This window comes from Microtus pennsylvanicus, chromosome 9, assembly GCF_037038515.1.
Source record: "Microtus pennsylvanicus isolate mMicPen1 chromosome 9, mMicPen1.hap1, whole genome shotgun sequence".
NCBI lineage: Eukaryota > Metazoa > Chordata > Mammalia > Rodentia > Cricetidae > Microtus > Microtus pennsylvanicus.
Window position 1 is genome coordinate 26,801,631 of NC_134587.1, and position 14,915 is coordinate 26,816,545.

The following is a 14,915-nucleotide window of genomic DNA, read 5'->3' on the forward strand; positions in this document are numbered from 1 at the left end:
CCTTGGTTCTTAGAAGTGCGTGTCCTCGGGATTGGACACCTGTGTCTGGCGTGTGCTGTTACTATTTCCTTCTGGAAACGTTAGCAACCTTGCCGAGCCGAGAGTCCTTGGCTGTTAAACTGGAGTAAATCAAAAGTTGTTTTGAGTATTTAAATGGATGCTAAGGGCCAGCGAGATGGTCCAGAAGGTCAAAGGGCTCTATTAAGCAATAAACCCCCCTTTCTCTCCTCTTCCAGCCCCCAGAAACCATTTATTGCTATAAGTTGGGCTATTGTAGACACATCACATGTGTGGAGTTATACAGTATTTGTCTTTGGAAACTGAGTTTTTTCCCTTAGCATAGTGTCCTCAGTTACATTTATTACAGCTCTTGTCAGAGTTTTCTTCTTTTTGAAAGCTGAGCAGCCTTCCTTTATCAATGGATGCTACGTCTCGTGTATCCACTCTTCTCTTGGCTACTGAGAATTGTTCATGTGACCATGAGTAATCGATTGTCCTGTCAATGTCTGATTTCAGTTCTTTTGGGTAGATACCCCAGAAGTCAAATCGTTAGGTCATATGACAGCCTTTTAGTTTTCTGCGAAACTATTTTTCCAATGACTGAATAATTTACACTCCTACCGTCAGCACAGAACCAAGCAGGCAGTCGGAGAAACAGGGCAAACTCAGCTTGATAGCATCCAGGCACAAACCCAAGCTCATGTTTTGGAAAGTTCAACTTTTATAGGTCAGGTAACAGGGCAACAATCTAAGGCCAGTCTCTGAGTCCCATGCTCGGCACAGGGAATTTCCATCGCAGACATGTCTGCAGGAAGAAATTAAAATACACAAACACTCGAAGATAGCAAATAAATTATCCCTTCCTTGGTGACCAGGATCTGCAAGATGACCTTTGAGAGCTGCCAAAATCATTCAGTTTCTGCAAGTGTTTGCCATCCCAAGGCAAGAGGAAGGGGCTTTAACCTGTGAGCAGAATGAACTTAGCACCCTTGAGTAAAACTTTAACTTGTTCTATTTTCTAAGCAGTCCGACAATTTCCAGGCAGGAATTTCTATTAAACTATCAAAATACAGAGTGATAGTTTGATTTTGTTAGGTCCTATATATGAGGATAATATATATATATATATATATATATATATTTTTTTTTTTTTCTCATCTCCACTTTACTACCAGTGACAGTTACTGTATGCAGGATCTTGTTTCTTAATTATTTAATTTTTCTCTGTGTCTGCTATACAATTCTATTTGAAGGTCCCCAGAGGCAAGGTTGATTTATTGGGTTTTTTTCTACTTCAGTTTATTTATTTTTTTGATCCATTCTAAAGAACAAGAATTTTCAGTTGATTTCTAGAGATAAATTTTGGGTGTCATCTATGGTCCGATGACTAAAAGAGCTCGCCATCTTAATGGCATCTGGTGATTGTCCCCACATAATATCAGTGCCAAATAATTGCTCTCTCCTTAAGCAAATTAACAAGAACTATTTACAAGTGCTTTGTTGGCCAATGCAGAAGCCCTTCTAAGATGGTCGCTATACATGAAGGACAGTGTGTGCCAGGGCTTTGACAAATAACTACCATCAAACATTATTAGAAAATGACCAGGATTATTTGCCTTCAATTACGCGTCATCAATTCCGGACTAATTTGGTCACAGAGATACAACACTTAACATTCCAGGGCGCAAACCTCTACAGCCAATGGTCCCAATATCATCATTCCATTTATTCTTTAAAATACAGCCTGGAATCAAGCATTTTCTGGGTTAATATCAAAATTCTACACATTTCAATTAAGTTGAACGTAAGGGGGAAGTGGAGGACATGGCCATTAGAAAGCAATACTCCAGGTGTTCCAAGCTATCACCGAAAAATACGTTCATGTGTGGAGCAATACGCCTGCTCAGACATCTTTAAAACCCTGAGTAAAATGCCCGTTGTTGGTGTAACAAGAACAATGAAGGAAAACATGGCTCCTCTTTCTTGTAGGTGGAGTACAAAGCGGACTACAACAGCTGGATGAAGGGCTGTGGCTGGGTGCCCTTCGGGTCCCTGGAGATGGAAAAGGCAAAGCGAGCCTCGGACATTCTAAATGAGGTATGGCCATTGGGGTGCTAGAGGGGACTGCCCCCCATTAAAATGCAGGGCCACAGGAGGTGCGCTTTCTACCTCCCTTTCTGGCCATTGCTGCTGACGGAGATTCTTAAAACACCAACAATCCAGAAATATATTCATACCCCTTTATATTCGTGTAAAACACCCAAAGAGAGCTGAGCGACTTTATCCACGCAATGTGAATTTTACCTGATTTAGACAGAACCCCTGCAGTCTTGGACTTGCTGCCACCAGGATACTTTTTCTACTTTTGTTTTTATTTTAAGACAAAGTCTCACCCTGTAATCCAGACTGGTGATTTATTGTCACCCAGGCTGGCCTTGAACATGTGGGTGGTGATCTTGCCTCAGCCTCTGGATATAAGGATTCCAGGCATGAACCCCACCTTAGAAATTAATTTTAAATGCTTCTTATGCTCCATGAAGTTTCCCCAAGAACCCCTGCCTGTCAACCCAAGGCCAGTACTGAACCGCTTCTGGCCTCTGTAGTTTTACCTTTTATGAAAATTTCTTTGAGGCTTCTTTTGTTTCTTTCAATGCTTTTGCCTATACCTAAAATTCATTCCTTTTCTTTATCTTTTAATTACATGGTCTTCCTCTGCAAAGACATGTCACATGTTAATGGCCTCTTGACCTGTTGGTGGAGGTGTGGCTTGCTTCTAGCCTGGAGTACTTCTGCGTAATGTAGTTGTTGAAGGTTCTTCTTTAAAAATTGTGCCCTCGATTATAGTCTTGATGGCTCTCGCATAGTTACAAATTGCCACTCAGGCTTAGAGAAAAGGCAGTGGTCATCCTGAGCGTCTTCCTATGGACACAGTGTCTGTCCCCTCTCCAGCAACAGCTGAAGACACACTGTTGTCACATGACTGCATCACCAGGGAAAGGGGAGGGTGTGAAGGACAGAGGTGCAAAGTACAGCCTGTCACCGTGTGTTGGGAGCAGTGAGACCCCAGATCCTGAATTTCTTGTAATCCCCTGATCTGAGTGCCTACAGCTGCTCTGAGCATGAGACCTTCAGGAGTTCCTGATGGCAGGAGAGTGGTTTCTGGTGGGTTGGGCTGGGGCGTAGCTATCTCTATATAATCTGCCCCTGAACACAATAAAGGGGGCATTCTTGGGGAATTCAAGGATGACCCATGTCACTGTCTGTCTGTGTGTGTGTGTTTGTGTATTTTAACCTCCAGCTCCCTTGGTCGAAGCTCGCAAACTGGGTGCCAGCGCACAGAGCGCAGACACGGGGGCGCAGTGCGCGGCAACCATGCTCAAGCCAGAAGTGTTCTCGCTTCTGTGCACTTTTGTCTGGTTTGGGCGAAAGCATTTTTGCCTTCCCAGAGGTCTTTCAGGAAGTGTCTTCCAGTGCTGGTAGTTTTCAGAAGTGTGGAGTTGAAAAAGCAGAGTTAAAATATATGGAAAAGTTGCAATGTACAGGTATACCCCAAGGATGGCGACTGGGCAGATCGGCAGAGAAGACAGGCATAGAAGGAGTGACATTTTGTCAGCTCCCCCATGGGGCTGCCTTCCCAAAGGCCCTCTTTCCTTCTTTTCCAGCGCATCAGTGTCCCATACATAAGAAGCCTATGTATACGCAATAAGGCTGCAAAGCAGACATGTTCTCTGCCTAATTAATCGTTAGCTGTTGCTAATTGATCCCTCAACCAGAAAACTCCTTTGCTCCAGCCGCTGATGAAGTTGTTAGGGTTGTGTTAAGTCACTCTAGTGTGTGAGAGAGAAACAAGAGGGTCAAGAGTTCAGGACCATCCTTGGGTACACACTGAGATCGAACCCTATATTACATTAAGACCCTGTTGTTGTTGTTGTTGTTTTTAAAAAAAAAACAGCCCAAATAGTCTTGCTTGTTTATCTGCTAACCCCTCCGAGACCTCTGTGGTGTTTCTGGCTGAGCACAACAGAAAGCCCCTCTTTCACACCGTAAGCAAGGCATCTGAGGAGTGCAAACATGCTTCCGGGGAGCTGTGCCTCTCTCTCCTCCACACACGCTGCCCATGATGACACCAATTTAAAACCATTCAGTTCTGTATCTTGTAGGTATTCATTCCCATCCAAGGTAATCGGGACTCCAGGACTTTAAAATTGAGAAAACCCCTCTGTGTCTTTCCAAAGCAACTCTCCAGGAATTCTCATTACAGGGCCTATAGTAAAGAATCAGTTTTAATTTCTTTTTTCTCGTTTTGATTCTCCTAGAAAAAATACCGCCAGCATCCAGATACGCTCAAATTCACCTCAATTGAAGATGCTCCTATTACAGTGCAGTCTAAAATTAACCAGGCCCAGAGGAGCGACGTAAGTGTCCACCTGTGTGTGCTTTCGTAACTGTTTACCAACATGAAGGAACCTGCCCTTGAGTGCACTGGTCACCTGGAGCTGTTTAACCATCTGAAGGGCCTCTTGGGGCCAGCTGTAAATTCCCGCTGCCCAATGATACCACGCTCACCTAATCATGGCTTTAGAGTATTGCGTATTCTATACCAGCAGTCCTTTACCACTAAGGGAAGGCTCTCGGAGGGATCAGTGAGAGGGTCTTCTTTTACTGACTGTGGTAAGGTATCTCTAGGAAGACCAGAAAGAATGAATGTAGGTGCTGGGTCCCGTGGAGATTATATCTTAAGTCGGGGCTAAGAGAAACTATATAGAATCAAAACCACCTGCAAGTCCCTTTAGACCCCCACCAAGTCTTAAATAGATTATTGCTGTGTTCTGACCCGCTAGCCTGCTCTGGCTCAGGGAAGTGGCTGCAGGTTAGCATTTCCACCAACTCACTTCCCTGGTTTGAGGTCCTCCAGGCACCTGCTACCTACAGCCAGAGATTCCTAGCCAGTGCTCGGAAATCTTGTCCAACCGTGTGCATGCAATGAGACCGGCCTCCGTGCCGCTGCATCAGGGTCCTAGAATGTACGGAGGTTTTTGCTGATGCGTGGCAGGACAGAACAGAGAGTGTCTTTCTTAGCATCACCTTGTGACAGACACACCACCCTGAAATTGTTCCCTAGTGCCATTAACTGTCTCTCCACACTTGGTGTACACGTGGTTTCTCCTCTCCTAGATCGCTTACAAAGCCAAAGGGGAGGAGATACTGCATAAGTACAACCTGCCCGCGGACCTGCCGCAGTTCATCCAGGCTAAAGTGAACGCCTACAACGTCAGTGAGGTGCGTCTAGCGCTGCCCTGCACGCCCGGCCTTTACTCACATGGCTCCGCAGTCCTGCTCATGGGGTGTTTCTCTTGCAGAGCATGTACAAAGCCGACCTGAAAGACTTAAGCAAGAAAGGGTATGACCTGAGAATCGACGCGATTCCCATCAAAGCTGCCAAAGCTGCCCGGCAGGCTGCGAGCGACGTAAGTCCAGCCATGGTCACCTGCATAACAGAGGACCTAGTGGGGTACCCAGAAGTCAGCACATATGGTGTCCCTGACTGGAAATGATTCTGTACAGAAAGAACCCTAAAGAGACCTTAGTATTCTCGGAGGTCGGAACTGGTATGACTGTCCACTTGTGAGTTACTAAGAAGATTTCAAATCACTGTGCAAATTTCTGCATAAATCCACATTATTTTAATAAGAACATAAGAAAAAATTCAAGTTGTAATAGCTTCTGGATGGAATAATTTTATCTCTAATCTTTATTAATTTATGTGATCTCCTCTTTCCCTCTCTTCTCTTTTTCATCCATTACATCTATTTCTCTGGGAAATTCAAGTGCAACTTCTGATTGAAATGAAATTTTTATTACACTACTGTAATTACAATACAGCTTTAAAAGAAAAAAAACAGGAGCTGGAGAGATGGCTCAGAGGGTAAGAGCATTGCCTGCTCTTCCAAAAATCCTGAGTTCAATTCCCAGCAACCACATGGTGGCTCACAACCATCTGTAATGAGGTTTGGTGCCTTCTTCAGGCCTACAGGCATACACACAGACAGAATATTGTATACATAATAAATAAATATTTAAAGAAAAGAAAGAAAAAAACCAAACCCAGATGCCCTTGTTCTGAAAAACCCTGGTGGACCCTCCAGCCACCCCATGCCCCACATCTTCCTGTGCTCTCTCCTGTGTGCTCTGGCTTTCCCAGGATCCTCTGCAGGCCTCCCCAAGAATCCCCAGTCCCCCTCTGTCTACAATTGAAAGCCAAATGCTATTCACCATGACTGGCTCTGGGTTTCCTTTGCAATAATCAAGGACTCTGAAAATGTCTTTTAGTTAAGAGTTGTCAAATCCTCAGCAGCTCCAGGGCCCTGGCAGCAGAGTGTAATTGGTGAAGAATGGAAAATTCTTCCTTTTTCTTTTCATGGCATTTACTTATGTCTATGGGGGGAAAGAGTGTGAAGAATTAGTTTGTCATTGATATGAATTAGGGTTCACATCAGTGACAAGCTGGATCCCAATCTCTTTTGGGTGGCAGAAGTAGATATAGACACTCAAGGCTCCTAAGTGGTGTTTTATTTTACCATATTACATAGGAAGTTGACAGTTTCTATCCTCAGATTTCATATCCATAGATACCTGTGGACTGGAAAGACTTTTAAAATTACATCTGTACTAAACACTTAAAGACTTTTTCCTTGTCATATCTTCAAAATGACACAAAACCATTTATATAGCAGTTACAATTTACTAGATATTATAAGTAGTCTAGAGATGATTTGAAGTGTACGCCGAGAGTGTGCAAAGGTTATGGCTCATATAAGAGACTCGAGTATGGGTTGGGCTTTGTGTCAGCACAAAGTGGGGATCCTGGAACCAATCCCCTTGTTATGGGCATACAGAAATGTCTAGGAAACTCAAAACTTTCAAAGTATGACCTCACTGTTCAGTATCTTCACAGCAACATTTCAAAATATGCCCCCCCCTTCACTCGCAATAGGTCCATTACAAAAAAGATTATGAGAAGGCTAAAGGGAAAATGGTTGGATTCCAAAGTCTCCAAGATGATCCCAAACTGGTCCATTACATGAACGTGGCCAAGATACAGTCAGACCGGGAGTATAAAAAAGACTACGAAAAGACAAAGACCAAGTACAACACCCCTCACGATATGTTCGATGTTGTGGCGGCTAAGAAGGCACAGGATGTAATCAGCAATACGAACTACAAGCATTCTCTCCACCACTACACCTACCTGCCGGATGCCATGGACCTGGAGCTGTCCAAGAACATGATGCATATCCAGAGTGACGTAAGTGCCATGGTCCCCAGGTCAACCCCTCGGCTCCCAGAATGGGCCTGGCTCTCACTCCTCCTCTCTGTCACTGCAGAATGCGTACAAGGAAGACTATAATAACTGGATGAAGGGCATTGGCTGGATACCGATTGGAAGTCTCGACCAGGAAAAGGTGAAAAAGGCAGGTGATGCCCTGAGTGAGAAGAAATACAGGCAGCATCCAGACACGCTCAAGTTCACCAGCATCGTGGACTCCCCAGTGATGGTACAAGCCAAGCAGAACACGCAGCAAGTCAGTGATGTGAGTACAGAGGAAGAGGGTTTGTGTGTTTGTGTGTGGGGGGGGAGGGGTACTTTTTAAGGGGTGAGTGCCTACCTGATGTGCTTACTCTTATGCCAATGCCTTCACTACTAGTTGAGCACTCTGTGCATTCAATGTTAAAACTCTGGAGGCTGGAGAGATAGCTCGGTGTTGAAGAGCACTGACTGCTTTTGCAGGAGACCCCTGTTTGGTTCCCAGCACCCATATGGTGGCTCACAACTATCCATAACTCCAGTGCCCGCTCCTGACTCCAACAAGTACCATGCATGTGGTACACAAGCATACATGCAAACAAGACACTTACACACATAAAACAAATAAATTTTAAATTGTTAAATAAAAAAGAAAATTAAAAATTTAGCTTAGGCATTTCTTTTTATTCCCCAGGCACTAACATTTTAAAACTGTCCTCCAGAAAAACTGTCATTTTCCACTGCCATTAGAAGACTGTCTTACTGGATACATTTAGAAATATTCTATTTACTATCCATACATGGATATATGGTATTTAGAACCAACCTACACCTCCCAATCCCTTTCCTACTGGCCCCTGATTGGATACCTTTGACTGATACAAAAAGTTTTATTCCAAGGCAGGTGTGGTGGCACACACCTTTCATCCCAGAACATGAGGGTCTAAAGATTTAGGCCAGCCTAGGCCACATAGCAAGATCCGTACAGGAAAGAGGAGGAGACCAAAGACTCTACAAAGAGCCAGTCCTTTCAGTGGGCAGGTAAGGCCTTTTCCCTTCAGCCTGGTGTGGAAGGGGCTTTATTCTTGTGTCTGTGTATTGCAGATCTTATACAAAGCGAAAGGAGAGGACGTGAAGCATAAGTACACTTTGAATCCCGACCTCCCACAGTTCCTCCAGGCCAAGTGCAATGCTTACAACATAAGTGATGTGAGTAGCGTGGGTCTCTGGCGGGGTGTGAAGACCTGATGTGGCAATAGACAGATCTGTGGAGTGGAGAAGCATCTGGGTGATTATCCAAGTCAGCTTCCCACTCTTGGGTCCCCAGCAGAGCACGTCTCGGCATGGTGGCCTCTTGACTCAAGTTGGCTCATGGCATGGAAGGCCCTCTTCATGGGGTGTAGCACTCTTATATAGAGCACATTGCATGTTCCCCTAAAACGTCTGCTTTGTTTTCCAGTTGGCAACAAAGAGGGAGCGGGATTATAATCCTGCAGGACAAAAACAAAAATGAATGAAATTCTAATTCAGTGATTTCATTTTTTTTTTTACAATAGCCTTAAATTTTTTAAGTATGTAAATATGGCTGCCTGGTGTCCCCTTGGCCATCCTTCATAGTTTCATTTCCTCCCTTCTTCAAGTCTGGTTTTTAAGCATCCTTCTTCTTTATCTGCCAAGGCCAGACTTAGGTGAACAAACAGCGAGAGACCCGTGATTTCATGCTGGATTCAAATGTGACCCTTTGCTGATGTGACTTCGTAGCAGGGTACATGCGACGCGTTCCTTATCTCACATACACGAGGGAACTAAAGAAGCCAGCGGCTGAGGGATTCCTGAGAGGATGGATAAACAGTGCGCTGACTCCCTTTTGCTTTTCTGCCCCAGGTCTGTTACAAACGGGACTGGCATGATTTAATAGCTAAAGGCAACAACGTCCTGGCTGATGCCATTCCCATCACATCGGCCAAGTCCTCGAGAAACATCGCCAGTGACGTGAGTAAAGATTTTAAGTGACTACCTCTTTTTTTAAGTAACTGGATACACGCTTGCTTGGGTGTACATATAAAGTAATGATGCCCAAACTCACCTCAAAATGGTGTTTTGAAAACCTGCCACCATTTCAACATTGTTGGGATTTGTTTTCTCAGATGACTCCACTTAGCAATGCCGGAAGTCTAACAGTGGCTTTCTCCCCCAACTCATGATGAAAATTCCCTTTGCTGACCCATTTCCTTGACAGTTTGCATTTATTTCCAGTGAGAGCATGAAATGAGTGACAGAAACATGTTAAGTTCAGATGCCTGCCTGCATTACAATTGCATTAAAAAGAATGGAGGATGTTGCATATCAACAGGCATTCCCTAAGCCAACTAAGACCCCTGCCTCTTTTAGGATATGATGGTGATCATTTCAGTCAGTTGGTGCCATTTCATCTGTCTTAGGGTTTTTATTGTTGTGAAGAGACACCAAGACCACAGCAGATCTTATAAAGAAAGCATTTAATTGGGGTGGACTTGCTTACAGTTTTAGAGGTCCAGTCTGTTATCATCATGGTGGGAGCATGGTGGTGTGCAGGCAGATGAGGTGCTACATCTTGCAGGCCGCAGGAACTCAACTGATGGCCACACTGAGGGAAACTTGAGCAAAAGAGACCTCAAAGCCTGCCCCCACAGTGACACACTTCTTCCAACAAGGTTACATCTCCTAATAGTGCCACTCTCTCTATAAACTGTTTTCTTTCAAACCACCACAATCTATAATACATGCACGTACATGCATGTGCGTGCGTGCGTGCGCGCGCACGCGCACGCGCACACAGATACTTCTCGTCTTTAAAAACACATTTTTAGTCATTCGCTTCTTGCAGGGGTCACTGTCATGCTCTATTCCCAGGGCTACAATCTTGACTTGAGAAAAGAGAAGAAACCGACCATGCATACAATCCACATAGAAGAGAAGAGTATAAAGTCACTCCAGCTTTCCTGGCAGGGATGGACTGAAAATGCCACCTTCAGACTTTGCAGACAGTACACATGAGTCTCAGATGCACTCCTGATTTAAATTAAAAGTGAAAGTCTGGAGTGTGATTCTGTCCCTTCCTCCCACTGGAGCCTTTTCTAATATATCAAGTAATTCCTTGGTAACCCTCTCACCTGCTAAGTCCTCGCTTATGAATTTACACTACCAGTGCTCAGTGTTTGCAGGGTTCGGTAGATTTGATTTCTCTTGAATAAATTTCGAGGGTCTGAGCTATTACCGAGCAGCTCAATCTGCATCTCAATGACGGCCCCCTGGCAGTGAAAGACCTTGAATAGATTTGCTTTGGGTTGGGCTTTTATGGATGAGAAACCCCCCCCCCAGCAGTTCCTGGCTTTGCCAAAGTGCCTTCCTTTGCGGTTCCTTCAGTCCCGAGCTTGCAGAGGGTGCAGCGGATGGAGGGAGGGGATGAAGGCCCAACTGCTTACACGGATAGTCACATCCATGAACAGAAATCACAAACTGGATTAGAAAAGGCCACATCCCTATGTAGCCAAAAGACATTAGTCTTATGTTTGGAAGATAGTGTGTTCATATTCTGGTAGATTTTAAAAAATAATTCTGTATACAAATCATCTGTAGGAGTCAAGCAAAGGGCGTGGAAATTGTTAAATTGATCATGGAATTGCCTTGAAGTCCCAGCTGAGTTTAGGTTTTGGTATGATTTTTCTGGATGAGATGAGGTGTGTGTTTCGTGAACACTCATCCAGAAAGTCATAATGTTCTGTTTACCTTTGTGTGTGGAAAAACGTTTTTGTACCAAATGGCACTTGGCTAACCAAGTTCTGTCTCCACAGTATAAATACAAGGAAGCTTACGAGAAGTCAAAGGGCAAGCACGTTGGTTTCAGAAGCCTGCAGGATGACCCCAAGTTGGTCCATTATATGAATGTGGCAAAGTTGCAGTCAGACCGAGAATACAAGAAAAACTACGAGAACACCAAAACCAGTTACCATACCCCTGGGGATATGGTCAGCATCACTGCCGCAAAGATGGCCCAGGACGTGGCCACCAATGTCAACTACAAACAACCTCTGCACCACTACACATACCTGCCCGATGCCCTGAGTCTCGAGCACACGAGGAACGCTAACCAAATCCAGAGTGACGTAAGTATGCGTTACCCAACAGACCCGAAGACATTGATCATTTCCGTTCATCTTGTTTGGCTTAAAAACACAATAAGGTAGCCGGGCGGTGGTGGCGCGCACCTTTAATCCCAGCACTCGGGAGGCAGAGGCAGGCGGATCTCTGTGAGTTCAAGGCCAGCCTGGACTACAAGAGCTAGTTTCAGGACAGGAACCAAAAGCTACAGAGAAACCCTGTCTCGTTTTAAAAAAACAAACAAACAAACAAAAAAACACAATAAGGTACTTGAAAAATATACATTAGAATAAGCGGCATTCATTTAAAAAACTTCCGAAGCTACATTGTTTTTTCTGACTTTCCATGCTTATAAGTATTGGCATTGTGTCTGTTGACATATGAATGAAGATGGGACCATGTTCTTCTCATGAGATGGGGCACTTTGCTTCTCAATCAGAGGTCCCCTTCGTGGGCCCACTTCAGTGGTAATCACTGGATGATGCGAAATTAAATTCCCAATGCTTTTAGAATTCAGGGATTTTTTTTCTTTTTTAAACTCAAGGTCACCCCATCATCCATGTAAATCCATGCCGTGAGTCATATCAAATAAACCAGGAAGGTTCTGCTTGCAGCGTGATTCATAGAGAGCCTCCCAGGGAGCTGTTTAACATTCAGGGCATTTCTTTCTGCAGAGTTCCGTAATACTTGTTCTCTGTCAGGGGAAGAAATGGTTGGTATTCTGTTATTGAGCAGGCTTTGAAAAAAATCTCACTACCCAGCTAAGGTCAGAAATAACCTGGCTGGATAGTGTGGGGGGAAACTCAGACTTGCGAAGTTTCCAGTGAAATTAAAAAGAAAGCCCAATTGATGGTCAAAAATCGACAAACCAGAATTCAAACAGCCGTGGAAGTGCATGGCCTAGATTCCCTTGTGTGTTGGATCATGCGCTCCCACAGCTGATCTGCTTCTTCTCATTTCCAGCTCCTGGTAATAAGCCGAATGACATGAGATACAAGCGCAGGAGAAATAATCGCTTTCATTTCTTTTGTGTAGCGTTGCAGCTCCCAGAAGTTTCCCTGAGTATTCCCAAGGCTACCTTCTCATAGGAGCTTATTCTTTCTGCAGAATGTGTACAAAGATGAGTACAACAACTTCTTCAAGGGCATTGGGTGGATCCCCATCGGCTCCCTGGAGGTGGAGAAGGCCAAGAAGGCAGGCGAGGCACTAAATGAGAGGAAGTACCGACAACACCCGGACACCATCAAGTTCACTAGCGTGCCTGACGCCATGGGCATGGTGTTGGCTCAGCAGAACACCAAGCAGCTAAGTGATGTAAGAGGTTCCCCTTTAAAGGTTTAGTCCCCGAGTAAACCCTGCAACCAAGCCGCTTCCCCCATGCTCCTTCTCTCAGCATAGGAGGATGCATCTATGGTTAACACAGACACCATTTTCAGAGGTGAAGGTGCAGATTCTACTTTGGAAACAATATTGAACTTGAAGGGGGGGGGATAAGATCTTTCTAAGTTTGCTATTTTTTCCCAACACAGAAAGTCTGTGCTATTCATATGATCTGCTCGTTATACACAGGACATGAGTGTTCCTAATAACTTCGTCAACTTGGTCTGAATTGTAAAAGCGTCTGGTTGCTCCACGGTAGTTCTACCAGCTATGTGGAGAAATGGGCACAGTGTCCTAGTCTTTTTGTAGAACAGCTCGTTCTAGGAGGCGCTCTTCAAATGAGGCCTCTGGGGAAGAGAGAGTAGTTTATGTCTCTTGTCCTCGTTTCTGAGAGCAAGTACCTTTTCTTCCAGTGCCCAGTGTGTCATATCACCTCATACTTCCAGGGTTCACTTACAATGCTCCCAGAAAAAGAAGCAACATTTAAAGCAAAGCCTATGTTGGTGTTAGCCTCAGAGGTTAGAAAGTAGAGAGCTTTTTGACTTGCCTTGGACCTGTGGGTCATCTGTGGGTCTTGTCCCTTCAGGGTAATCGCAGCTCTTCTGTTACTGCAGTGTTTAAGGATACGTTGTACTTCAGTGCTCATAAATGCCAGGGATTCCCTTGTGCTGAGGACAGTGTCATTCCTGGTTGTAAGGGAGCTGCCTAGGAAAATGGTACTCACTGTTCTGTCTGCTCCATCTGAAGAAATCCCAGTAGAGACTGCTCTTTTGTTTCCTGGACGCCCAGACCCAAGCAATCACATAGAAACTAAATTATAATACTATAGTCCAATAGCTTAGGCATATTCCTAGCTAGCTCTTACATCTTAAATTAACCCATTTCTATTAATTCTGTGTATCATCACAAGGCTGTGGCTTACAGGTAAGATTCTGGTATCCTTCTCCTTCAGCAGTTACATGGTGTCTCTTTGACTCCTCCTGCTCTCTCTCTATATCTTTGTTTGGATTTCCTACCTGACTTTACTCTGCTAAGCCATTGGCCAAAACAGCTTTATTCATTATCCAATAAAAGCAGCAACACATATACAGAAGGACATATCAAATCCCAAGGTCAAATCCCATCAGCACAAACCTAGATACTCCAGTCAGAACTGTGGTGGTGATTTTGGATGTGACTCCCTCCCTGCCCTCCCCATAGCCTATATCTCTGCCAAGCCTGTGTCCTTGTCCTAAGTAGCCAGTTTGCTGCAGGGCTTGTCTTTGTACTGTCACCAGGCAGAGTTCCTTGTCTCTCGTGTGGATGACTGCAATGACTTAGTCTCATTGTCTGGGATCCCCTTGGGGATGAAATTAAAATTCAAACTCATTACCTCGAGTGAAGAGATCTCTGTCCCATGGATTGCTCTCTCTATCTAATCCTACTTCCAATTGCCCTGAACTCCTCCATGTGGCCAGGCCATTTCTTGCTTTGAGTCCTAAACACTGCTCTTCTTCCCAGAATGCTCCCTTCTACCCAAGTCTGAGTACACATGCTACCTCTGCCTTCATTATTGTCCAAGTTTTTCTGGTATGGTTGTATTTTCAACATTTTGCCAGTTTAGCTGTAGTTTATAGTTTACATGTTTATGCAAATACATGCCTCCTCTATTAAACTATAAGCTCCAAGAGGAGATCTCTGACTTTTTTTTTTCCACCTTAAACACAGAACCTATCACTTTACCTGGTGAGGTAAAAGCACAAATATACCTACTCCGGCTCCCTAGCTGTAGTGTTGTATGCATTTGTCTTGTGTTTGGGGAACACCAAGGACAGCCTTCCCTTTAAAGTCACGGCTACAGGATCAAGCTCCTACCGTGTCAGCTCATAACATTGCGTGCTTCTTTCTTTGCAGCTGAACTACAAGGTGGAGGGCGAGAAACTAAAGCATAAGTACACGATGGACCCCGAGTTGCCTCAGTTTATTCAAGCCAAGGTCAATGCCATCAATATGAGTGACGTGAGTATCTAACCTGGTGCCGGTCTAACATCTCTTATAGGGGCGTCCCTTTCCCAATTCTGGGTAGTTCTTTTACTGAGCCATTCAAGGA

General features: G+C 44.5%; 1 protein-coding gene across 22 annotated transcripts in view; it reads left to right on the forward strand.

Moving 5' to 3' along the window:
* The window catches only part of Neb (nebulin), a 184,403-nt gene that overhangs the window by 37,778 nt on the left and 131,710 nt on the right, over positions 1-14,915 (forward strand). For all 22 annotated transcript variants that reach the window (XM_075985243.1, XM_075985221.1, XM_075985227.1 and 19 more), the window contains exons 29-39: positions 1,990-2,097; positions 4,317-4,415; positions 5,176-5,280; positions 5,361-5,468; positions 6,995-7,306; positions 7,386-7,592; positions 8,411-8,515; positions 9,191-9,298; positions 11,140-11,451; positions 12,554-12,760; positions 14,720-14,824. In XM_075985243.1, the coding sequence (XP_075841358.1) occupies positions 1,990-2,097; positions 4,317-4,415; positions 5,176-5,280; positions 5,361-5,468; positions 6,995-7,306; positions 7,386-7,592; positions 8,411-8,515; positions 9,191-9,298; positions 11,140-11,451; positions 12,554-12,760; positions 14,720-14,824 (1,776 nt within the window). The remainder of the gene's footprint in view (positions 1-1,989; positions 2,098-4,316; positions 4,416-5,175; positions 5,281-5,360; positions 5,469-6,994; positions 7,307-7,385; positions 7,593-8,410; positions 8,516-9,190; positions 9,299-11,139; positions 11,452-12,553; positions 12,761-14,719; positions 14,825-14,915) is intronic.